Source organism: Polistes fuscatus, unplaced genomic scaffold (assembly GCF_010416935.1).
Source record: "Polistes fuscatus isolate 324 unplaced genomic scaffold, CU_Pfus_HIC Scaffold4, whole genome shotgun sequence".
In the NCBI taxonomy this organism is placed as follows: domain Eukaryota; kingdom Metazoa; phylum Arthropoda; class Insecta; order Hymenoptera; family Vespidae; genus Polistes; species Polistes fuscatus.
This window is the reverse complement of record NW_025113118.1, coordinates 5946677-5973995: the sequence shown is the minus strand read 5'-3', so window position 1 is coordinate 5973995 and position 27319 is coordinate 5946677. Positions and strand designations below refer to the sequence as shown.

At 27.4% G+C, this 27319-nt stretch overlaps 4 protein-coding genes and 1 long non-coding RNA gene across 13 annotated transcripts; 3 read left to right on the top strand and 2 right to left on the bottom strand.

The window, feature by feature from the left end:
• Window positions 1-1182: 1182 nt before the first annotated feature.
• LOC122521109 (7SK snRNA methylphosphate capping enzyme-like) lies at window positions 1183-7929 on the bottom strand. 4 transcript variants are annotated; one of them, XM_043641565.1, is made up of 5 exons: window positions 7588-7929; window positions 5690-7001; window positions 5372-5590; window positions 4152-5213; window positions 1183-2458 (listed from the first exon to the last, which is right to left on the bottom strand). In XM_043641565.1, exons 2-5 carry the CDS (start codon window positions 6995-6997, stop codon window positions 2444-2446), a joined length of 2604 nt encoding a protein of 867 aa, XP_043497500.1. In that variant the 5' UTR covers window positions 6998-7001; window positions 7588-7929; the 3' UTR covers window positions 1183-2443. The 4 variants fall into 4 exon arrangements, with proteins under 4 accessions (XP_043497500.1, XP_043497501.1, XP_043497499.1 ...); XM_043641566.1 differs by lacking the exon at window positions 1183-2458 and having other exon boundaries at window positions 3751-5213; window positions 5690-5919; window positions 6097-7001; XM_043641567.1 differs by lacking the exon at window positions 1183-2458 and having other exon boundaries at window positions 4262-4368; window positions 4434-5213; window positions 7588-7928.
• Window positions 7930-7990: 61 nt separating this feature from the next.
• Window positions 7991-11384, top strand: LOC122520892. The gene is made up of 6 exons (XM_043641209.1): window positions 7991-8740; window positions 8989-9457; window positions 9734-9964; window positions 10053-10249; window positions 10393-10503; window positions 10614-11384. The coding sequence occupies exons 1-6, from the start codon at window positions 8531-8533 to the stop codon at window positions 10965-10967; spliced, it is 1572 nt and encodes a 523-aa protein (XP_043497144.1). The 5' UTR covers window positions 7991-8530; the 3' UTR covers window positions 10968-11384.
• An 832-nt stretch (window positions 11385-12216) lies between these two features.
• LOC122521111 (la-related protein Larp4B) lies at window positions 12217-20472 on the top strand. Of its 5 annotated transcripts, XM_043641571.1 has the most exons (12): window positions 12261-12314; window positions 13883-13970; window positions 14060-14158; window positions 14231-14426; window positions 14556-14805; window positions 14945-15085; window positions 15261-15485; window positions 15632-15777; window positions 16295-17122; window positions 19374-19578; window positions 19887-19990; window positions 20128-20472. In XM_043641571.1, exons 3-11 carry the CDS (start codon window positions 14071-14073, stop codon window positions 19980-19982), a joined length of 2175 nt encoding a protein of 724 aa, XP_043497506.1. In that variant the 5' UTR covers window positions 12261-12314; window positions 13883-13970; window positions 14060-14070; the 3' UTR covers window positions 19983-19990; window positions 20128-20472. The 5 variants fall into 5 exon arrangements, with proteins under 5 accessions (XP_043497508.1, XP_043497509.1, XP_043497505.1 ...); XM_043641573.1 differs by lacking the exon at window positions 13883-13970 and having other exon boundaries at window positions 12217-12314; window positions 14255-14426; XM_043641574.1 differs by lacking the exon at window positions 13883-13970 and having other exon boundaries at window positions 12217-12314; window positions 19410-19578.
• Window positions 20473-20752: 280 nt separating this feature from the next.
• On the bottom strand, window positions 20753-22541 carry LOC122521116. Its single transcript, XR_006304662.1, has 2 exons — window positions 21945-22541; window positions 20753-20789 (listed from the first exon to the last, which is right to left on the bottom strand). It is a non-coding gene; the product is annotated as an uncharacterized LOC122521116 (long non-coding RNA).
• Window positions 22542-25379: 2838 nt separating this feature from the next.
• Window positions 25380-26943, top strand: LOC122521114 (nuclear cap-binding protein subunit 2). Of its 2 annotated transcripts, XM_043641580.1 has the most exons (4): window positions 25380-25632; window positions 25720-26040; window positions 26527-26575; window positions 26827-26943. In XM_043641580.1, exons 1-4 carry the CDS (start codon window positions 25558-25560, stop codon window positions 26883-26885), a joined length of 504 nt encoding a protein of 167 aa, XP_043497515.1. In that variant the 5' UTR covers window positions 25380-25557; the 3' UTR covers window positions 26886-26943. The 2 variants fall into 2 exon arrangements, with proteins under 2 accessions (XP_043497515.1, XP_043497516.1); XM_043641581.1 differs by lacking the exon at window positions 26827-26943 and having other exon boundaries at window positions 25381-25632; window positions 26527-26724.
• The last annotated feature ends 376 nt before the right edge of the window (window positions 26944-27319 follow it).

Sequence of the window (27319 nt, the reverse complement as noted above, 5' to 3'; positions counted from 1 at the left end):
TTTATTAAGTTACGTATAAATTGAAAGTGCTTGTGCTATGAGCCACACACATAAAAAATAGTTTGAAAAAATATCACAATTAATATCAAAAATTAAAAATAAAACTTTTATCTGTGTAAAATATCATGCACGATGTGAAATATCTATTTGAATTCTATATAGATAAAGAAATTCTTAAATCTGAAGTGATCCATGAAAAAGAAAAAGAAAATTCGTTTAAAAAATTGTATCAATGTGTAAAGTATGCACGATGAGATTAAATATAATAACGAAGACTTTAAACTCTTTAAAATGGTCTATGTAGAGAAAATGAAATTTGTATTTTAACAAAACATTGTATCTGCGTATAAAATATTATGCGTGTGACAAGATAAATAATGATGAAGAAATTCTAAACTTTAAAATTATTTATGAAAAGCTGAATAAATTTGTATTTAAAGTAACGATTTGCAAAAAAAAAATAGTTAAATTCGTGTAATAAGAATTAGAGAACTTCTTATTCGGCAAAATAATAATATTATAATAATTGTAATAATAATAATAAAATTTATCTGAAAGATTTAATAAACTTAATCAAATTTATTGGCTAGATATCACAGGATGATCATAATCATCTTGTTATTGTTAATAATAATAATTATTATTCATAATGATATTAATAATAACAAGTGTCTAATTTATATTGTCGATAGAATCGATAAAAACAATAATTTAATAATATATATATATATATCAAAGATTCTAACATTTCTAATGATATTTGATGACATTGATGGCGAAATCATGTATATGTATGTATTCATATACAAGAAAATATCAAATCTGTGTATGTAATTGTATTAAATTGAAACTTATCAATTTCGTATTTTTGGGCACAGCCCGTGTAAAAGAAAAGAAAAGAATTAAAAAATATAAATAAAGAAAAAGAGTCGTGAGCAATTAAAATTGATTCATAGAAAAATGTAAACAGAAATATGTATCCTAATATGTCACGAAATATATAAACTGTATATGTTGAATCTAACGTGTATATTACATCTAATGTGTTATATCTAATTTCTGTGCATGTTTTTTTTCTTTTTTTTTTTATAAAAGTACAAAGTGTATGATCGTAAAAATAAGAACATAAGAAATAATTAAAAGCGACGTTTTTATTCCTTATCTTTTCTTATTCTTCATATATATTATGTATTTTGTATCTTCTTCTTTTTGTTTTCTTGTGTGTATTTCTTAACAAACATTAGAGATTATGCTATGCTTAGTATATGTATATGTATACTGCACTAAAAATTAACATGTTTGTAAAAGTGCATAATTCGCGAAATTGATTTGTGCTAATTCTTCTCGTCGTGTTCTATTTTAAATAGCACTATTCATACATAATGATTAAACTCATTATGTATTTGTATTTGTTTACATTTGAATCTATTTAATATATACACTCCACGCTTATATGTAAACTTGTCTCTTTATAATGATATTAAATATCATTAATTAAAGAGGACTTATGTTAAATTTTATTTATAGTAAATATTTCCATCGCAAGCTATATTATTTTCTCATAATGTGAGAATTTTATTGTTTCTAGGAAAATATTCCTCGAAACATATATTCTTCTTATAATTATTTCTTTTTTCATTTACTTAAAATACATTTAATATGTTTTACACAAAGTATTACAATCAACAAAAAAAGGAATATAAAGAAAATAGTATAACAAGAAAAATTTTAGCATTCTTATATATAATACATATACAGCTCATTGTCTCAGAGTATTGCTAATTAGACAGACTAGATGAGAAGCAGAAATAAATATTTACCTATGTGGTACAAGATATTTCAAATAACTTATATACCTATTCGCAGCGTTCCTATTTCTTTTATTTTCCTTTGTCGTTCATTCATACTCTTTTCTTAATTCTATTCTAAAACCAATTTGAATAACGAATAATTTTATATATTATCAATTTTTTTCTAATATTCTTATATATATACCAAGATAGATTATGTATTTATATATATAACCAACATGATAGAAAACAATGCTGCTACAAGAGCTTTCTTTCTCCTTTGACAATTTTATAAAATAGTAATTAATTGAAGAAATGCGTAAAAGACTTTTAATTAATTATTCTAATTGTAAATATAATAAATAAATAAGACACATGAGGAACAATAAGTTTGATCACACTGAAAAATGTTATCATTGTAAAGTCACTAAGAATCCAAGCTGATCCATGTTTTTTTAAAAATTCTAGAACAAAATTTGTCATGATTCTTCATCTTTTATATTCCGATCAATTGATTCTTCATATTATCTTTCTCAAAATAGTAGAAGAATACAAATCTGAGGTGAGAATATCCTTCATTTTTGTATTCGTATATGGGATTATTATTTCCAAGTTGATCTCCAATTTGGGATATATCCGAGTTACAGTGTCTGCTACTTTGGTATTATCTAAAACAAATATGAGTAATACTAGGCAACAAATAATTTCCGCTAAGATATAATAATATTTGAATTATCTCATGAACATTTGTATATATATAAAAAGATAATTTCTTCGATCTGCAAGTCTCAAAATGCGATTTTAAAAATAAATAATCCTCTTATATGAGCCCCATATATTCTTTTCAATATATTATAATTATTATAAATTTAGAAAAAAAAGGAAATATATAATTTAATTAATTAATTAATTTTATTTACACATATATATATGTGTGTGTATTATATATATATAAGTATTTATTATTATTTATTTTTATCGGGTCTCTAATCAATTTCTAGATTAAGGTTTAGGAAGAAATTAGAATTATAGGTCAAAATTAATCACATGAGTACAATAATAAAAATCTATATCTTGAGATTATCTATTATCTACATTTTTAAATTTTCCTACATTGAAAGACATGGTAAATTCCAAAATTAATAATCAGTCTTTCGCAAAGAGTTTAATTTCAATATGCATGGATATCTGAATCGTGCCCTTGAGATGATAATGACGATGATGATGCTGTTGATGATGACAATGATGATGATGATAATGATGATGATGACGACGATGATACAACTAAATATTATTTTCAATATTTCAGGCACGTACTTAGAATTTATTTATATTCTTTTTCCTGTTATTATTATTGTTATTATTGTTATTATTGTTATTATTATTATTCTACAGACACAGCCAATAATATACACTTCATCACGAATAATACATACATACACGCGCGCGCGCGCGCGTGTGTGTGTGTGAGAAATTTCATTATCAGATTTAAATTTGTATTAAACTAATTTCTTTTTTGATATAGTCCAAAAAAATGTTTTTGAACAAATATATTATAATAATAAATAAATTATATATTTATATATAATTAACAATGTGTATATATATACATTGTTTTATATTATTTTGTATAATTTTGTATTCAATTCTTTTATCTTTTGTTTTTTTATTTTTACACAAATATATAACACAAACAAAATAGAGAGAAAAATAGAGACAAAGAGAGACAGAAAGAATGAAAAGCAAAAAAGATATTAATTGTGATGACTATAATAAAAAGTGTATAGTTCGAGTTACTTATGATCAAAATGTGTGTTGTTCGTACGTTTTAATTTACGATAGTAAAATTAGGAAATAAAAAGAGAGTAAAAATTAGTCTTCTTATACTGAAAAAATAGATTTGTTTTCTATATAATCCAATAATATATTAATGTAAATAAAAATAATTTAAAGAAAAAAGTTTTAATTTGTATAAAGAAAATTTTCATTTAATAACTTTAACAACTTAACATTTGACATCTTATTTCACGATTTAATAATGCGTGAATCGTCTAACGTACAACAACCAAAGAATGCTTCGTAAAATAATGATTAAACTTCAAAACTGTTAAAAAGTATTTCAGTTATCATTGGTTTATCTACAAAAAGTGGAAGAAAAGAAAATAAAAACAAAAAATAATCTAGGAAAGATAACTGACCAAGAGTGCATGAATAATTTATGAACTATTATTTGCCTGGAGAAAGATCACTCACTTTGTACATTAATTTAATCAACTAAAATTAATAATGATTCATATCTTCTTGTTCAACTAACATTCATACGATTATTTCTTGTGAACAAGTTTACGGACTTGCCCGTACCTGCTGATTATCATTTGCTGATTTATCATTAACACCATCTTTAGTAGTCACACCTCTTTTATCTTGATGAAAATCGGATTTACTCGATAATAATGGTTCTGAGGATCCTTCATTATTCGATATATTGCTCAAGAGTTGAACACCATCCAAATCTTGGAATGACTTTTTGGAAGATTGTACGGTCGGTCTGCATGCTTTATTAATTTTCTCTACACTCCTAAAATTAATTTTCTCAATAGTATGCTTGTCTTTGATAATACTTTTACTTTGTATTGAATTAACCTGTTCTTTGCATGTCTTGTTTATATTTTCATCAGTTCTAGATTTCTTTTTTAAATTCTTACTATCTTCATCGATTACTGTTTTATCATCGGCCAATCGTTTCATTCCATCTTTTTTATTGATCATCGGGTCATCTTTGTTATCTGAACATTCTACAACTTTTTGAATTTCTTTTACAGTAGGCTCAACATTAGATTTATTAAGGGATGATGATGTTTGGGATACAGATTCTTTTGTCTGTTTGTTATTAACATCTTGCATCTCAACGTCGATTTTATGATGTTCAATACTTACATCAACATAACACATTTTTGACACTTCCATAGATTGACTGCTGTCATTATTATGACCAGGTGTATCATAACACGGTGTAGCACTAGGCGCATAAACATTTTCTAATTGATCGTATTGATTTATTGACTCCCCACTTTGTTGACTAATTTCTGACATATTGCCTTCTTTATCTTTTGGAAAAAGCTCTCGTTCATATTGTCTGCGTTCTAAATCTTTTTGTTTTTGATCTCTCCTTTCATTTCGTACTTGAGTATTTTCAGAAGACTGGTCCGATACTGAAGTATTTACAGTTTCCAAATTCTCCGTGGTTTCTATAATAGAGGCAACTTTGGTGAATAATTGAATAGGTCTTTGAAATCCTTTTGATGGGTGAGGGGGAATAGATACAACTTCGCATTTATTAAAGCCTACTTCGGGAGAAAGTAAATACTGTGTGAACTTGTTAGGAAAGAATTCGATGCTCTGATAATTTTTATATATTCGTTCCTGAAACAAACGAAAAAATTATTATTTTAATGAATAAAATTAAATACGAGTATATGAAATAAAATTAAATACGAGTATACGAAAAAAAACCAAAAACATAAAAATAAAATGAAAATAAAATAAAAATAAAAATAAAAATAAAAATAAAAAATGCATACCGTGAGATTCTTTTTCCTACCATAACTAGCCCATCCTTGTGGTTCCAATACCAATACACCACCTGGACGTAATTGGGCATACATACGTTTGAAAGCTCGCTTTAATCCAGCATCTCCATAATTTAAATGTATCCATTTAGTAATAGATAAGCACAAAATTGTATCAAACTGAGGTTGTTCCAAACATAAAAGGGCGTCATCTTCTAATACATAATTTCCCTGTGAAAAAAAGTTTACATTATTATTACACACATATATACATATATATAATTACTTTTCTATATTTTATTCTCTATTCAAATTAAAAATTAATATTACTTGTACAAAATTAACGTTATAAGGAAAACCTCTATGATTTTTATTTTTAGTAAAACCAGGAATGTCAATGGGTCCATAATTAATTGGCATAGACATAGGAAAAAAGTTTGTATCTGAATCTCTTTGTCCTTCTCCATTGTCCTCATTGCTTGCAGGTGACTGAACGCAGTTCACATAATGCTTAACATTCTTGCGTGCAATTTTAATAAGCGTTCTGTCAATATCGATACCTGTCACATTTCGTGCTAATAAATCTCTTGCAATTGATAAAGTTATATGTCCAATATTACAGCCTATGTCAAGAATGTCTTTTCCAAAAAATAAATGTTTACGTTGAGCAAATACAGTCAGTCTTGTATCCACAACATGATGTGGATTACGATATCCATAATATTTATTGTAATTACCATACTGGTAACGGGCATCCTTTTCTTTAAAATTTGGTAACGATTGTTGTTTTTTCTTTTTATCTTGGCTAGGACGATGTTGTGGTCTAGGCTTCCACGCACCAGGTTGAGGAATAACGGGACTTACAATTTTATCTTTCACGTCCAGCTTCCTTAATCGTTTATCTTTAGAATCTTCCAGTCCTTTTAAACGTAATTTACCTTTATCCTTTTGTGGACTTTCCAATTTACAGTCTTTAACTTGACTTTCTGAAGGAGAATCAAAAACGATATCTTCCGACAATGACATAATTCTTTCTGAAGCACTACTACCATTCGATTCAACAGAATTTATAATTTCTGTATCTTTCATTTCCATTTCTTGTACTTCCTTCGTATCATCTTTCCCAGAACAAGAAGATGCACGTTTTCGCTTTTTATTACGCCGTTTGGAGCCTTTTTTTGTCGGAGAAATAAGTTGTTTTTCATATTCCTCATTATCATTACAATTGTTTAAATTAAGAGGATCACAAATATTTGGTGGAATTAAAACTTCGATTACTTCTTTTTTGTGCTTCGGTGTTGGTAAGGGACTCGATTTTGGAGTAACCGCATTCATAGCTCTATTCACTTCTTCATCTTGCATACTATTTAAATTTAACGGATCACATATATTACCACCTAAGAGAAATTTAGTCGGTGGTATGATAACACCTTCTTTCTTCCTACGTTTATATGGTGGAAAAAATTTAGTATTATTGGTAAAACTTTGCAACCGCTTCCTTCCAAACTTAAAATGACGGCTATCTTCATGCTTATGCTTCTTATGCGAAGAACTGAAGGCTTTTCGAGACTTTTCATTATCTTTCTTGTTAATCTGGTTCACCTTCGCAGAGCAATCTTCTTGAGTAGTAGTAGACATTGTTCTAACAAAAAACAAGAATAAATAAAAACTATCAATACAAAATATTACTTAAAAAGTGTTAGAAAAATAATCATCTAAATATTTCAAATACAAAACCATTATAAAAAATTTTAAAAAATTGAAATTAACGCTCAAAATAGAATATAAAAAAAAATCATATCACTAATATTTTTAATAGAAGAAAATAATTCTAAAAAATAAAAAAATAAAAGTTATTTATATATATACAACACATCTAATTCTGAATTATAGAAAATAAATATATATATACATTAATTATTTTTTATTTTATACACTATACAGACAAATTTAATTGAATAAAATTAAATTGAAAAAACATTTCAATTAATTATTTTACAATAACAAAATATATATAAATCACTATTTTAATTTCAACATATAATAATTTATAGGTTGAACGTGATAAATAAAAAACAAATTTCGTAGTATATACATAAAATTTATCGTTCCCGCGATTGCGCATGCGTATAAGAAATTTGTGCGCACTGTAAACGGAATGATCACTAATCCCGAAGTTTTCGTTCGGCATTTCGCCGCTTTATAATCGTATTAGGTTAATAACTTACCTTTCAATACTTCTTAATTATTATTAATTGATTCCGGTCGCAATGTCTTCCAGAATCAAACATGAAAACGTTTAGCTGATCGATAATAGGCAAAAATAAGAGAGGAAAGCACACCCGACTCACAACTCCTACTGCTCAGCGCCCATTGACGGTAGAAAATAGCTGCTTCGCTCGCTACGCTCAAACTCCATTTTCTATACGAATAGCTGATGAGAAGCCGAAGTCACCTTCGGTTACCTTCGGCAACCGAGCCGAATTCAATCAAAAAAGAGCGACGCGTCACTAACAAAATAGTCATTCTATGATAGTTCAGAAACAATTTAATTTTATATAAACTATTATTATTATTATTATTTATATAATATTAAATATATAATATATTTTATTGATAAAAAAGCAACACAGATATATATATATAAACACGTATATATTATGTATACGTTTGTATTTTTATTTATGAAATACAAAACTAATGGTCAAAAATCGTTAATGCAGCATTTCTTTTCCCTCAGTTTATATGCTATATATAATTTATATAGCAAATTTAAAATGGAAGCTTATAAATTAAAATATTAACTATCCTAGCGTAAATATTTTAATTTTAATTGTATGAAATTTTGTTGAACAATCAAATAATCTGTCATACGAAAATTAATTAGATTTCAGTATGATCTAAATAATGAATCAATGATCAAATTTTATCATTAATAGTCCATTTTTATTGGCTAATATCATCCTTGTTAGTTACCGTGTGCAATCACGTGCGAACCCCGTATTAAATGTGGCGGGTTTCTCGACATTAAATTATCGACTTTTTACAAATATGTTATAATAGTATTTTAAAATATCTTAGAGACAGATTATCAAAACTTTTACAAATTGTCAATAAAAAAAAAAACAATCAATATAAAATTCATTATTTTTCAATTTATTTAAATCCAATATGAATTTCTCTAATAATTTTCTACTTAATAACTCTATTGAAGACATAGAACAGAGTATGGAAAATTTCAATATTAATACTAAAAGAAATCTTTTTCATTATTATGACGTTACAACTTCACAAACATGGGATAATGAAAACCCTCCTGAACAATGTTCCAATATTTGTACAGAATCATATGTTGCTTCTAACGAAATGGATTTAATAAAGGTATCTCTCTTTCTCTCTTTCTCTAATTATCAAACATATAAAAGAAAATTTTTGCATAAAAAATCTTTTGAATATATACTTTAAACATAGAATATTTTATCACATGTAAATAAAGTTTATTTAAACATTTCTTTTCAATTCTAATCAATTAACAAGAGATTATAGATATTGTCTTTAGTTTACAATATGATAGAGAAAATTATATTCTTCCAACAGACAATAATATTGAAATTAAAAATCCATTACAGACACCAATGATAAAAAAACCATTATTGATACCTACAGCACCTATAAAGAAAACAAAGCAACAGAATAGGAATGGATTAAAGCCAAAAAAGTTAACGTATGAAAATGAGATTGATGATAGGGATAGCGGTGTTGTTTTGGAAAACAAAAGTTATCGGAATAGTACTGGATATACTGATATATCTAGTACTATAAAATATAATATATTTCAACAAGAGAATAAAAGAACAGGGAAAGTACCAAATACAAAGGGATTAATACAAAATTCCAATATATTATTACAAACTAAAGTCACCAGATCTATGACAAAAAAATTACAATTGTACAATAAAAATAATGAAAATAATATACAAGAAATACGGGGAATAGTAGAAACACCTAGAAATATAAGAAATAGTACAACAAAAGCTATATGTAATAAAAAATCAACTAATTGTAATAAAAAGAAACCAAACTTTAGTGAGAGAAAAGGTATTAACATAAGAAATGATATTAATCATTTACGTATATAACAAAATATATCAATGCTTATAAAAAGATATTTACAAAATATATTTATCTACATATTGTCTTAATTTCACATAGAAAAGTTAATGTATTGTAAATATTTATATTCCATTAAACAATATAATAGTATTTAACGAAACAAAATTTAAACATTTCATTCGCTTTGTATCAGTGCATAGTGTGATCGTTGATAATTAAAAACTTGTTAATTCAAAAAAGAAAAATCTTATTGTATTTTAGAATATAAAATAAATGATTTTGGTAACAAAGAGAATGATCATAGTATGCAGATATTGTCTCAATACAATGGCAACGGAACATGGAAGGATAAATTACAATGGTTACAACCACGTCGAGACATAGGTTTGTGGATAGAATGTTGTCGAAAAAATTGTAAAAAATGGAGATACACCACAGATTATCATGATCCAACAGATGTACCTATTAAATGGTACTGCGAAATGAATTCTGGTAAATAAATTTCTCAAAATCTTAAAGAGATTATAAAATTTGTTAACTAATCGATATAATACTAGAATTAAAATATTTTATTTTGTAGATGTAAGGCTAGCGTCATGTACTATTCCAGAAGTACCTAAATCCAAAGAAATAGAAAGAGATTTAATAGAAAATAAATATAACGCTGGAAGTATAGTATGGGCAAAAAAAAATACTTACTTATGGTGGCCAGCGATAGTGGATGATTGTCCTATTAAATTTAGATATTATGAATTAAAAAAAAACTCTATAATTCCTGTAAGCGTAAATATAAACAAATATACAGAAACAATTTTCTTTCATAATAATAAAAATTTTTTATAAATATGCATAGACATGTGTATCTTGTTTTAAGTTTAAATTGAATACATTATATTAATTGTATGTATTTGTAATTATAGGTTAAATATCACGTGGTATTTTTTGATCTGAATGAACTGACACATTCGTGGGTTAAATGTAAAAGTATTAAACCCTTTTCTATCGACAAAAATAATGTATTTCTTAAAAAGGTATATACATAAAATATTACAATGCATATAATATATGACTAAATATTAAATAAATAAGCAATTTTATTATTTATAATTTATATGCTTAGAATTCTTTCTTTTGTTTACAGGCTTCTAATACCGTTAAATATAAAAACAAAATAAAAGAAAGTTATGATTTAGCTTGTAGCGCTATTCCTATGACCATTTTGGAAAGATTAAAAAGATTTAGTTTTCTGGCTCTACACGAATCTAAAATAACATTAACCAATAATGGGAACAAAATCGCTTCTACTAGCAATTACAAAAATAGTATTACAACAAATATTAAAATGGCATCACACAATGATATTAAAAGATCAAATGCAGTATCTATTTCAAATTTATTAAATTTAATAGATGATTTGGATGAAATCATTCCAAGTTCTCAACCAAAACTCGACGCTACCATTAAATCAAAAAAAAAGAAATTAAATAAGGAATAATTAATCTAGTTAAATAATATGAACATTAATATAATATCTTATGTTATGTGAACACAGAAGTTGTAAATTTTAGAAATAGATCTTATTTTAGTTAATTTAATTCTGGAAAAAGGAGGAAAAACAAATTATATGTACATACGATACATGTATATTTAGTTGAATCATCGATGATTTTTTTAAAGTAATTACTTCTTCGTGTTCCATTTCTATTATCGTTAGAAGCTGCTTTTTCCATTTCTTTCAAAGATCGTTAGAAGCACCAATAATACTTTTCAGTTTTATGAATACGTATAATACAATACTTAATGTTACGTGATTAGCGACAAAACAAAGTAACTATTACATCATAGATTGGAAAGAAATGAATTCATGTAAACAAAACCAAAAAATAAAAACCATCATTACTTATTTATATTGGTTATTAAACGATTATATTTAATTTTTAATATTTATTGATGATAAGATCTCTATATATTCTTATTAAAGTAATAAATATACAAAAATTTAACAAATAATCAAACACGGCATAACAATCGTAAATATGATTTGTCACGACATCTAGCGAACTAGATGAGTACTATTATTGTAGTCGATAAAATGTACGTTTAGACGTACGAACATATTCATCTTGGAACATTTTCGTTAAAGTTTTTTTTCGTATATATATATGTATATACATTTTTTATCAAGTCCTATTACATTTATAATTTATTACAAAATTGTGTACGCCATTTTATATATTACGCAACCTAAAATTCTTAAATGTTTAAACATTAAAATATGTATCTAAATTTTATAGGATCTATAGGTATATCTTTATTAATGAATTTAATACAAAATTAATGAAAAATATTTAGACAAATGTTCAATATATAATTACATAATATTAAATAATGATAAATTTTATAATCATTACAAAATTAGGAATGGAAAAAGAAAATCAGTCAAATATTATGGAGTAAATTCTGACTTAAACGGAAATTGTACAAAAATATTCTCTATCAAATCGTATATAATAATGTGTTAATTTTAATATAATTTTAACATTAAATTAAATTCATATCTCGCCTCTTTATATAATGATCTAGAAACGAGAAAATACCTGGATGTGAATAGACGTAAATAATATCATAAATATCGTCATCCAAAATGGAATAGTTGAGTCATTTTGACTTTAGCGGGGAAACGAGGAATTTTGTTGAAATAACCGATAGATATCACTTTCGTCGGACTACATAGATACATACCAACGACCCATAATACCCTAAACCACGGCATGTGCCTTTCTATGTCAGCCATTTTGTAGTTTCATCGGGAAATTGTGTGTTGAGTTGATTCTTCCTCTTGGTAAGAATTTTGTTAAATTGCCAAATGGCGTTAATTACATTTATCCGAATGATATAGATAATAATAATAGAATAGATAAACGAAAAAAAGAAATTTTTATTAGTTTTAACGTGAAATAAGATTTCGTTTTTAGCACACAGAGTGTTCTGTGTGTGATCACGGTATGTACTTACATCCCCGACTATATGAACCAGTAAACGAACCTTCCTAAAAGTATTAAGTGATAAAGATATATTATACTCGGTATTGTTTTACGCGCGATTAATAGTGATTTCATTATTGATCTATGATATATAAAAGTGTACTACGCGAATGATTACGATCCGTACATGCTTGCGTGCTCGTTCGCCCGGCCAGCATCTCACTCTATATTTGGCCAGTCGTCTCCAACATATTGCATATCTTACCTTTTATACATTTTTACTTTTTATTCCGCAACCATTTCCGAAGAGCTATATCAAAAGGATACAATGTGACGTTCGAATCTATACGCATGACAGTAGTATAGAAACTTTCAATAAGAGTTCTGAAATTTTAGCATGTGCTTACCTCTCCTCTACCTTACATTCTCTCTGTCTCTCCTTCTCTCTCTCTCTCTTTCTCTCTCTTTTTCTCTTTCTCTTTCTCTTTCATCACTTAACTCTCAATTTGAAATCATTTCGGATTAGTCTTATATTTCTACTATTCTTATATTTTGTGTAATATTAAATTCATTAGTAATTAGAAATTTACTGTAGCAATTAAATATTTTATTAATGGGGGAACATTTTCGAAGTTGACATTTTCCTATACTTTCTATCTTCCTTCTCTCTCTCTCTCTCTCTCTCTTTCTCTCTCTCTCTCTCTCTCTTTCTCTCTCTCTCTCTCACTCCCTCTCTCCCCTCCCTCTCCTTCACCTCCCCCTTTTCTCGTTTCTCTCTACTATCTGGTCAGTGGCAGTACAATGTATGATGCAGCAGATGTTTAAGCAATTTGTTTTAAATTCATTTATATATTAGTGACAATTGTGTATTATTAATAATGGAAATTTGTTACATATTTTAAATAAGGTAGATATTTTCTTCTTTCATCATCATTGACAAAAGTAATAATATTTCAATTTTCTTTTTTTCGTAATATATTACGATAATGGCAATAATATTGAAAAGCTATAGTAAGAAGTAGCATATATGTTAACTAGTAAAAGTAATAATATTGTAAAAATATTTTATATAATAGTATATGCTTTATATAAATGTTTTATATATCTCCACATGTAAGTTCACTTTTAAGGTTATTTAAACACACAATTACTCATACAATTACATATACACATTCTTTACACACATACATACATGTCCAAAGTGTAATTTCTAGTGGAGTTTGTAATTAGAAATCTTTTTTCTTTGTTGATGATGTAATTATTATTTTTATTATATTGTATTATAATGTTCTTATTATTCTTCTTTTCTACAATTTCTTTCTTCTTTTTTTTTTTTTTACCTATTTTTTTCAACGAAGTTTATATATATATATAAATTACTATCTTTTTGTATAAATTATGAGATATTTTAAATCTTATGTCGTAGTTTCCTTTATCGAGTAAAGTTTTTGCTGCAGACATATTAAGTAATCTATTCGATTGTATTAAATTGATAAAAAAGGTATATTAATAATGTAAGTATTAAAGAATTAATTTTAGTAGAATCTCATATAATTTTATTAATTTACATCTCTAATATACAAATTTATTTTATTCTGTTTAGGGAACGTGTACATGAATGGGGACATTGGGAAGCTCCCACCAGGGGCGGTTTATCCAACCACCCCTGAAACTTTGGGTCCAGTTACAATTGCTATCGAAGGTAATGTATTTAATTCAGAATATGATATTATGAATAAAGCACAAAATGGAAATGAATTAATCCTTGATGCAGGCGTTAATTTATTGGAATCTTCAGCACAGCATAGCATAGGTATTGCAGGCGCAGTAGGATATAATCGTGTAGATGTTGCAACACTAGGTGATGTTTCTACTCCTTCAAACACGATGGGAGATCTGTCTGCTTCTGGCATACCTATGGATCAACTCAAACAAATGCTCTCTTCTCAGCTTGAATATTATTTTTCCAGGTATTTTAATCGTATTTATTTTATAATATTAATATTATAGTAATAATAAAAAATCATATATTAATACCAATTGTTTGTTAATCATATTAAATGATGTGTAATATATATTGTGATAATGAATTATTATAGAGAGAATTTAGCCAACGATACATATTTATTATCACAAATGGATAATGACCAATATGTACCCATATGGACAGTAGCTAATTTCAATCAAGTGAAGAAACTAACAAAAGATATAAAACTTATAACAGAAGTGTTAAGAGAGTCTCCAAATGTTCAAGTGGACGAAGAAGGTCAAAAAGTAAGACCTAATCATAAGCGGTGTATTGTCATTCTGCGTGAAATACCTGATAGTACACCGTTGGAAGAAGTAAAGGTTAGTTCTATATAATTAATGTCAATTTATCTCAACAAGTTTGATACTAATCTATAATTTTTTGTCGATCTTTCACATCATACATATAAAATCTTTGGAAAATTAAATTTAATACTACTCTTTAATACTACAATTCTAGAATTTATTCTCTGGTGAAGGATGTCCAAGGTTTATTTCTTGCGAATTTGCTCATAATAGCTCTTGGTATGTAACATTTGAATCTGACGAGGATGCTCAAAAGGCCTATAGGTTTTTACGTGAAGAAGTTCGAGAATTTCAGGTAAATTTTACCTTTTTTTATTCCTCTATATATAGTTCTATATATTTATTTTTTCTTTTGTTTTATTCTCTTTCTTTCTTTTTTTTTTTTTAAATATTTGAACAAGAAAAATTTGATTTATGTGACAACAATGCATTAAGTCCAAATTTAACTATCATATGCACTTTTTGATCAGGGAAAGCCAATAATGGCTCGAATCAAAGCCAAACCAATGAATAGGTTACCAATACCTGTTGTTGCTGGGGTAGGTGGCATTAAAAATGGTTATAGAACTCCACCACCTCCACCAGTTTATGATCCAAGTAATTATACGGCTGGACAACAACGCTTCCTATATCCAAACGGTACCACTATACCGCAAACTACTTTGCCACCTTATGCTAATCAGGTTCATGTTTATGTGAGTATAAATAACATTTACTGCTTAAAGGAACATAAATAAACGTATGTAAATAACTGTAATATATATCAAAATCTAAATAAGCTACTTTAGTAAATGTACATATACATTATTTTCTTTTATTCTTTTTTCTTTAATTTATTTAGCATCAACCTTTTTATCCTGCTGGAATGATGCCTTGGGGGCCAGCAAGTCCTGCTTATTTCGATATGTCAAGTGTTTTTACAATGAATCGAATTACCCCTCATAGTACATTTAAGCCTCATAATACGAAATATAATCCAAGACACAGGTATGAAAATTAAAATAAAATTTTGTAACATATATATATATATATATATGTATATGTTACGGACCATTTGGGAAAAATTCGAAATTATGAACACTACGTAAGCATTATTCACAATGGCAGCCGTTTTTGGGTAATGGAGGAATTGTATTCATATTTCTCACATTTTTTAGATATTGAGCAACCGCTCCCTCCCCCCATCCCACAATCATCCCCCCACATATGTACAAAAGCGAGTGTGTGTTGATTGTGGGGGGGGTCGATTGCCTGATAATGTGTTCTGATCAACATTGCTTACATAGTAATTTGATATTCTATAGGATACCAAAGTATTATGTACAATGCCTAGGAAACGTCCGTAACAATTCTGTTTCCTACATTACCCAAAAACGCCTGCCATTGTGAATAATGCCTACGCAGTGTTTATAATTCTGGATTTCCTAAATGATCTGTAACATATATATTAATCTATTTATGTATAGATATTTATAGGAAATACATTTATATGTTTAACATATAGAAATAAACAAAGAAATGGTCCTGAAAGAAGTTGTCCGATGGACAGTGGAGGTGGAATGGTACCTATGGGCCGTACATCACATCCCCCAATAAGTGGTGGACCAGTCTCTTTGGCAACGCCATCTCCCACCTTTACATCCAATGTACCTACAATAAAATCCACTCCTGTTTCCTGTCAAAGCGGCACAAAGTTCCATTCCTCCCATGCAGGACTATCTAATGCGGAAATGCAATATAACAGTAATCCAACGAAAGGGCCACAAGAAAACGATATACAGACGTTGGAAACTGGAGTACAATTTCCACGTCATCGTATACATCGCCGGACCAAAGATCAAGATACTATTTCCAAGGCAAACAATAATGCTCTACCATCGATCAGGGAGTCAACTGTCAACAGTAATAACAACACACAATATAATCGAGGGGTACAGTTTGATTTAGAGGCTTCGGCTTTTCCCCCACTTCCTGGCCTAGACGCCGATCTTACGAAAACCCATAATGCGACTATAGAAACAGTTAATAATGATAGCTCACAGTCACAAAACAGACTGTCGGACGTGGTCAAAGGAACAGCAAAACTCAAAAATAATAAGGAAAAAGATCCTTCAGCTAATTATCAACAATTGACAAATAATAGTAGGTCTGCAAGTCCCGGATCGAGCGCTGGTGGACATGCTGGTTTATTAGAGGCTAACACTGGTTCTGGAGGTTCGAACACACCTGCCGTAGCTACAGTCTCAAGCTCCAATCAATCTGCTAGCAACACTGATTCCACTGACATCGCCCTCAGCACCATCACCCTTACTCCTCCGTCGTCTCCCGATAAGTGAGTGTGCCTTTATTTATATATATATGTGTGTATATCTACGCACTATACGTATGTCTCTATATATGCATAAACAACATATATATGCATATATAAACAAAAATATTTGATATATATATATATATATAATATGCATATAACAACGCGCACGTATTCGTGTTTATGCGTTAAAACACGGACGCTTCTTTATTTTGATCTTTTTTTCTTAATAAAGAAAAATATCATTCAATGACACACACTACAGTGCAACTATAAATTGTTGTCACTGATGATCGAGTCATCATGTGGATTTTGTATGTGTGCACTCATGTGTGTGTAAGCGCGATCTTAGCACGCAAGTAATGTGCAATCAGTGGGTGGCTATGTAGCAACGATACATATACGTCGCATGCGCATTCACACGTGACATACACACATACACGCTCTCCTCATATATAGAAGCAGGCGAGCGCGCGCGCGCATGAATAAAGCGATACAAAATTAAGGTGTGCAAAATTGTTTGTATGTTGGTTGTTGTTGCTTTAGTGTTTTCTGTTATATGGATGTAGTTATTATCTTCATTCTTGTTTTCTTTGTATTATATTGATAATCAAGACATTTCATTGTTTCAACATTATATAATATAACGCGCATTATCTTATTGCTTGGAGGAAGGAATTTACATATTTGCAATTTTTTTTTCTCTATAAGATTCCTGAAATTTTAAGAGATCGCAACATTATAATATTACTATTATATTGAATACATTAAATATATATATATATTAGAATATCTAAACAGAGCATGTTAAGACTCAGGTGAATCATTATTAAATTAATTTCTATTCTTTTAAATATATATTGTGGTGGGTTTAATCTTTATATAAACTGTATTTGGTAATTTCAACGTGCCATTCCTTGTTACAAGATACATTTTTATAGTGACTTTGTTTAAAGGAGTTTACACAAATTTAATTAATTTTTCATGGGAACTGCATAATTTTCTTTTCTTTTTTTCTCTCCTTTTTTCCTTTTATATAAAATAATTGCATGCATCAAATATAGAAGGCACATAATTGACATTTTTTTTCTGAAACTCGGTACAATACAGTATTGTCATAAAATTATTGTTCTTAAATATGGTATTATAAACATCTGTTATTAAGTTATTATATAATGGGCATATAACTTTTGTAAAAGTGTGTGAAATACTTAAGAGACATTAAATGAAATGTGCATATAATCTGCATGAAAAAAGTATTTACTAGAATTTGGCAAGGCAACTTTATTGTTAATCTTTTTTTTTTTTGATCTTTTTCAAATTCTTATGATTTCGTTTATATGAATTCACACATTTCAAGTATTTCCATGTATGTGTATATATGTATTTTTAATTCTTTTATTTACTTTAATGAATCACAACAGAAAGTTAAGTGATATGTCCTGTTCATTTAATTATTTTTCTCTTATTTACTATTACCACCACAATTACCATCAACAACATTACCACTGTCACTGTCACTGTCAATGTCAATGTCACTGTCACTGTCACTGCCGCTGGTGCCGGTATTAATAATGATATTATTATTACTATTTGACAATGGTGATAATGATGATGTCGATAATTATAAGAATAAGAATAATAATAAAGATGATGATAATGATGATGATGATGATGATGATAATGATAATGATGATGATAATGATGATGATGATGATGATAATAATGCTGCTGCTGATGATGATGATTATGATGATGATAATGATAATGTTAAAGTAATATTAATATTATTATTATTATTAATTATTCACACTAGTGCTGGTGCTAGTGAAAATGTTTAATATTAGTATTATTAACATCATTATATTGTTTTAATTATTTAGCTAAACGTTAATTTTAAAAAAGCAATTTAATTACGATCATAGTTTTTAATATAATAATATGTTATATCATTTTTTTACTCTCACACAGACACACACACACACACATACACCCACACGATAATATGAAAAAAAAGAATATAACTCTATAGATTTTCATTGTCAGTAAAGGTAAATAAATGTACGTATATTGGTTCGTTAACAATGTGTTGCAATTTTGCACAAACCTGTTCCCTTTTTTTATAAATATGTTAATAATAATAATAATAATAATAATAATAATAATAATAATTTAGTGCATGGTTTTCTAATTTGTATATCAACTATTCTTTCTCTTAGTTGTTTATCGTAATTAATATCTATGTATATATATTGTACTTATGCATGCTCAGGTATTGTTCTTTCTTACTGAAATGCACCGCTGACAGATCTATAAAGACTGATGAAATGAATATGATGAATGGTGTGGATGAGGCCATAACTACAAACACAAATGCAGCAGAAGAGTCTGATCCAGTGACCAGGTGCGCTTGTAACATCCCTACTGCCTCACAGAATTCCCAGTTACATACTGGAGTTACATCTGCCTTTTCCTTAGTAAGTATTTTTATTTTTGTGTGTTTAGTGGTAATATTCTTCTTGTTATCCATACAATCGCTTTCCATTATTATTTCCAATCTTATGAGCCACTTTCTCTCTCTCTCTCGCTCTCGTTCTCTTCTTTTTCTTCTTTTTTGTATGCATTTGAATTTAATCCCTATATATAAATAGTAATAGATTTTTGAAAATGTCTATTCTTTTTTATTTTTTATTATTTTTATATAAAAAATATTTTATATACATAAATAGTACAAAATGAAATATTTAACTTCATCATTATATGTTTTTATTTTTTATTACCTTAGGATGTTACGAAGCCAAGCTATGCTCAAGTAGCACAACATTGTCGTGACTTACCTTGTACAAAACATAAAACAGATGAAAAAGATGGAAACATCTAAACTATTAAGTGAGTAATATTTATGTATGGATTTCTGTTCGTTTGTTTGTAGATATAAAAAATTTTAGATTTAACACCATATATATGTATATACCTAGTGCATGAAAACAAAATTAAAAAACAATATAACATTAGTATATTTACAGATACTGCTACAATGAATTTCAATTTAGCTATATTACCATTAATTTGGGTTGAGTGCATTGAATGAATGCACTACTGCTTTCATCCTGTTAAGTGGATGTGGTGGAAATGAAGAAAACTTTTTACATTGTACAGTGATTTTGCCTACTATGAATGTGTATTAATTAACTATGAATCATAAACAAATTATTTCGGGAAACAGCGATTACCCATACATTTAAGAGTTATGTTTATTGGCAGAACAACATGCTGCATAGACGAATATTGTTATCGTTTTGGTTCTGTAATTTTGGAGGTACATATTTGTTAGCTTGTAAAAATATTAAGCTAATGTATTAATCTTTTAATTCCTTTCTCTCCTAACTTTTGCCTCCACAACACCCCCTTCCCTCTTCCTCCGAATTGCCTACACACTTTCACAATACAGGGCCGTAACTGGGAAATATTATCTTAGTGCCAAAAAACTTACTATGCATATTTTTTAATAGATATTGACCTTTTTCTTTGTTTTCTCTCTCTCTCTCTCTCTCTCTCTTTCTCTCTCTCTTTCTTTCTTTATCTCTATTTTGTTTTCCTTCTCTCTCTCTACTTCTTTCTCCACTCTTTATCTTTTTTTTGCTTTCTTTCTTTCTGTTTCTTTAACTCAATTAGCAATCATATCATCCTGGAAAAAATGTAATGTTTTTCGTATAATGCAAGCAACAGACTGAACCTTTGATATAGGTTTCTTAATCTTAGTTAATTGTATGTGTACATAATTGAGCGAAATATATTTTCCAGAATATTGATTATGTATATAAAGAGTTAAACAGCCACACAAAATAATGGACAACAACTTTCAGTTCGTATTCTTTTTACTAAAATCTACTTTCATTCATCTGTCTGTATAGTTACTCTGCTTTTAGATAATATTTGCTTATTTATCTGCAGCTATGATTAAACATGTAAATATTTAATATATGGAAGAAGATAAAGAAAATAAAAAAATATTATCGCAAAGAATAAGTACTCTAGAATTTCTGAAAGAATTATCAATAAAAATAAATTATTAAAGGCAAAATATATATAAAGTAAGAGAAATAACAAAAAAAATATTTCATTGTATTACGTAGCATCTCTCGCATAGATGCACTTTGAAGTGCTTTTGGATGCTTAGCTGAAATGAATAATTTTGTTTTAACAATAAATCAAATTTGTAACATTATGGGCAAATATATATAATGTGTATGGGAGCACTTGTTTTGATATTGCTAGATGTAAATAAAATTAAATTTGCAGTCGTTAATACTTGCAGTATTTTGAGTTAGATTATATAATGTAAGTTATTTAGATAACATCATTTGAGAGAACCATCCACATTAGATCGAAGATTCTATGCGTTGGCATGTTATATTTTCCATTAAGAAATTTATTTATATTTCAAGATTATAACGAAAGAGTAATGTTTTCATACTTCCTGTGGTTATTCATATGTAATGGTACAAAATCTTAAATAAAAAGAAAATCTAAAAAACATTTTAAAGGAGATAGAAGAAATTTATAAGATAAAATCTTAAAAAGTTTTCTCTACAGACACATGTATTTGACAAAACTATATGGTTATGTTATAAAATATAAATTATAAAACACATTTTGAAAATATAACATTCCATGGTGTTCCAAATACTTTCTAGTCTTTGCTAGAGAAGCTTTAAGTGATTTATTCCAATTTTAATCAGACACAGATTAATCTGAAATTAATCGTTATCAATATTCTGGAATATATTATTCTGTTTCTATATTGATCAAAAGAAACAACTGTTATAAAATATTGGAATACCTGATTACGGCACTGATTTTCCTTTTTGATGACACTGTTACGAGAGATAATATACCGTTTAGAATTATGCTTATAAGCAAATAATATAAGAAATGTCAGAAAAAAAAATATGGTCTTTGAGCACACATTTAAGTGCCTCAAGTGTTGTGTATATTACAGGAGCTTGGCTTTAGATGTTATATGATTATATGTACCTATACATTATATAGTAAAGAGCGCATATGATATATTTGTTACTGATATGCGTACAGAAATTGAAGTAACGGATACTGAAACAAAAAACCAATCTCCTAAATAATGAAGAAAATTCAATGAGAATGAAACTATATCTTAAGTTTACAACGCTGCCTTTTTTTTATATTTTAAATGATTAGGTACAATATTTAATATACACAAAAACAAACAAAAACCACATTAATTGCCTGTGCTATAAAGTAAATTAATATATGAATTATATTTGAGTTTGTATGTTGGTGCTTTAAACAAAAATTTTTGCTTTAGACGACAGAGCTCTATAGATTTACAACATTGTATTCAGATGAGACACATTTGTAAGTAGCTCTACAGTCATTTGGATTCTAAAACAACAACAATTGCAATAAATATTGGTGGTGTACGCGTATAGGTATTATATAAACCTTGTCATTGATGAATCCATAAACGCTTATTATTACTAAAAACTGCGATAAGTTGAAATAGAATATTTCAACCATGATTTTCTCTTTTTCTTATTTTTTTTCTTTCTTTTTTGTTTTTGAGGTTAATTAATATATCATTTGTGATCTGCACTTTTTAGTTAAAAAAAAAGCATCTACTTCGATAAAGTATGTTACATAAGTGTTTGGAATTATCTGTATATTTAATAAGACAAAATATAAACATAAAAATATGATAAATTATTTCGTATTATCTACAACAAAGAAAAAAAAAACAGAAATAAATTGTTACTTTTACTTTCAAACAAAACTGCGACTGTTTTTTTTATTATATCTATATATAATAGTACACATATAGTTAATAAGTAAAGTGCAACAATGAAATAGAAGTTTATTTTCATGGAATTAGATCTACAATTAATGATAAGAAGTCATTTTTTTTTTACAAACAATTCATAAATGAACTGTTCACAAACCAAAGTGATTAACTCCACTTCGAAAATATTTTTAAATTTTAGTAACAAAGCATTTGAATATGATGCCTAGCTTTCTATATTTATAATTAATTTCCTTAATAATTAGGCTTGACGCTATTGAATAACAAACATTTTTATAGTTATTGAATAATAAATTATATGATAATTATGTAACTTTATCAAATTTCTCTACCTTTTGTTTTGGGGTGTTAATCGGTTTGGCAAATGAGTGGCTCAAATGGCTTCTTCGATACATATATAATTATATGTAAAATACAATCATAAGGGGGTAATCTTTCATAAATTTATCAATCACAAGGTTTACTAATATATATATGGAAAATATAAAGAAAAACAAAATATTTGATGAACATTAATCGCACTTCTTGATATATTTCTGAAATTTTAGAAAACTTGAATAACACAAAGATACTTTATCCTTTACTTTATATATTAATTTTGAGAACATTGTATATGGTGAGTTATGTGTACGCATTGAATCTGTTTAAAATTCCTGTAAAACATGATATGTGAAAATTTGGCGACATGTTTAAGGAATATATTCGTAAAGAGTGCATTCATAATATCGGTTGCTCTCCTCTGTTGACATATTATATAAGCATATAAAACTAAAAGTCGGATATATCAGTGACATAAGATGATACCTTGGATCTGATTGAATTATGATTGTTCCTTAAAAGAGAAATGTCTGTTTATGGTGTAACAAAATTATGTCTGTGAAGAAACCAATTATTATTCCATATAAAATAGAATGGAAAAAAATTTAGGATTTATATACGGTCAACAGTATAATAAAATCTCTTATAAAAATTCTATTTCATAGAAAGTACTATATTAATCGTGTAGTACTTTGGAAAAAAAAGAATAAAAAGAAAAACAAATCTTTTGGTAAACAGTTGTGAGATCAAATTATACGTGTAAGACATATTATAACTTTGTTCTCTTTTTAATGACCCTGTTACAGTATTGTACAGTATTGTAACTGATCATTTTTTGTTATCTCGTACATCAGAATAAACTGTGATTAGATTCAAGTCCGACACATAAACACAACATTAATGTAACTCCATTTCATAGGCCGCGAGCAGCCTATAGAAAGTCTGATTTTTTATCTGCAATGAAAATTTGTGTACTATAATATGATCTATGACGTTTGTTTATTATTATGTAAAATGGACAGATTTCAAAATTAAATATTAATTACTGTTATCTACTTTATTTTTACTTTCACAAATTTAATCACATTTTGTTATATTGACTTTTTTTTTGTTAAATACCTTCCATACGAAAACGAATACAATTTTTCATGATGAAAAATACATTTGATATGTTATAATAAAATAAGTGTCTCTGTTGCGTATGAAAACACAGATAGCTTAATGACAGATAATATATAAAATGAAAAAAAAAAAAAATTAATGAATTTATTTTGTATTTTTACTTTGGTTAAATAACTTTTCATTTGTATCGATTTAATCTTTCCTGTTACTTATATAATCATGTACAATTAAAATGTTATTTCCGTATGTTTATGTGGATAGCAAACACAATATTCAGTTAAAACTGATATTTGGAATAAGTATATAATATAAAAAAAAGAAATTGTGTTCCTTAAAAGAACAATTAATAATTATGCCTTATAACAAATTGTAAATTAATTAATATACTAACATAAAAGTAGATTGAAAATTAAAACTTTAGTATGCATGTATCATTTAAATCTAGGTAAGTTTAAAAAATTCATTGATCCTGCCTAAACATTTTTAAATGGAAAATGAATTAATTAGAAATATCGAAAAAAAATAATTCGTAAAGGCGGAAAACTTCTTGTATTCAAAGTGAACAGCTGACTCGAAATATTTTTTATATTAGTACTTTGTTGTAAATTTCCGTTTTATAATTTCAAAATGTAGTTACATTGTGTACATTGACGCTACAGTTTATAGATAGTGTTAATCCCTAGCAGTAGATGGCAGAGTGATTGTCAAACACTACCTACTGGTAATACCAAAGAATACAGAAGTACATAGAAGCTCACAAGTTCCCTTTTTTATCTACCCAGTTTCATTTTTGTTATAACCGGGATCACCAGTAGGCGATAGCATGTAGAATACAGTATTCTTTGATAATTGTACCGTCCTTTGATAGTTTGTACAATCATCGCGTTAAGTACCTACTATCGTCTACTGGTGGTCAGGTTAGTAACTAAAATGAATGTGGTTACGCGAAAAGTGGACTTGTGAACTTCTATGTAATTCTATATGCTTTGATTTTACCAAAACATTTCGTGGCGTATTTGTTTTCCTCAGAGTGTGTTCTGTTATATATGTAGTTAACGCTACAAGTTTCTCTGAGTTCGTAATCAAATCTCTCTGATGGAAAATTCGAGTAGTTAGTGAATGTGTAGAGTTTGTAAAAATCTGTTGCTGTGAGTATAAAAAAAAGTTTATAATAAATATAATGGCCGTAGTAAAATTGAACGCATCTAGTTCACCTTCGATAGAATTAAGTTCTTACAGAGATCAACATTTTAAGGTGCGTTTTTGAAGGTTAACTTTTCTTCCTATGATGTTATTTATTCATTTTTCAATACATTAAATAATAAATTTAATTAAATTTTAGGGATCCAGAGCAGAACAAGATAGACTTCTTAGAAATTCTACTACTTTATATGTCGGTAATCTCTCTTTTTATACTACAGAAGAACAAATCTATGAATTATTTTCCAAATGTGGAGATATCAGACGTATCATTATGGGCTTAGATAAATATAAGAAAACTCCATGTGGTTTTTGTTTCGTTGAATATTATCAAAGATCAGATGCAGAAAATTGTATGAGATATATTAATGGTACACGTCTTGACGACAGAATTATTAGAACAGACTGGGACGCAGGATTTATAGAAGGCAGACAATATGGACGTGGAAAGACAGGAGGACAAGTAACATTTATTTATTGCTATATATTTACATATATATGCTATATATATTGTTATCTATTAGGGGTACCCATAAGTAATGTCATTTTTTCTAAACTTTAAAAACATTACCATTTATTGACAATAATTATAACATAACCTATATATTAACTATATTATTGTTGGTAAATGGTAATGTTTTTAAAGTTTGGAAAAAATGACATTACTTATAAGTACACCATAATATATTAATGTAATATTAATTTAGCCATTTTCAAGTCAAATTAATTAACTCCATGCTTAGAAATTTTACAAATTTTAATGCCTAATTATGAGACTTTCAGATTTCTTAGTTAGTCTTCTAAAATTATTTGAGATAATTAAGTTAGGTGTCTCATTCTGTATATAATATTATTAAATTTTGTGACTTTTTGTTTTAAAGAGTTAATTGATGTGGCAAATAAGTTGCTCAATTATTAAACTGATTATTGTGTTTTTGTGATATTTTAGGTGAGAGACGAATATAGATCTGACTTTGATAGCGGTAGAGGAGGTTACGGTAAGATAATTCAACAAAAAGTAACACCTCTCTCGGATGGTAATTTTGGACGGTGAAACAAAACTAATTGGCGTTATTATAAGTTATATTTATTACGATCAGTTGTATAATCACGATCATGTTAGAAATACATATTAATACCTTTTTAAGTATTTATCCTTATAATTGGCCTTTTAACAATTTGTTTCTTTTTCAATAAGTTATTTTTCTCTATTGTAATATATATCTTACTAGATGAATATAATTTTTAGTAAAAGGAGGAGAAACAAACATGCTATCATTGATGAAATATTCGCAGCCAACGGTATGATATGATATGACCTAAGATATTATATTAAATTACAATGTACGTATAAGGATAAAATTTATAAAAAAAAAGGGAAAAACAATGATGACTACTGACGTATTTTATTACTATAATTATCAAGATCACTTAATTATCTTTAATAATATGATTTTGAATTTAAACTTTGTAGTATATATTTTTTTACTTGTTTATAATTGTGTATTGAAAATAAATGCTAGTGCAGTCAATTCATATTCATAAGTTTATAATTCATGTAAATGGATAAAATTACACAAGTCATTATTAAAGTAATTTATTTATGTATAGTTTTTATTATTATTATTATTATTATTATTAGTATTATTATTGTTATTATTTTAAAAAACAATGTTTATATTTTTTTATAATCTACAATGAATGCTTTATATTAAAATAAATTATTTACAAGGGAAATTTAT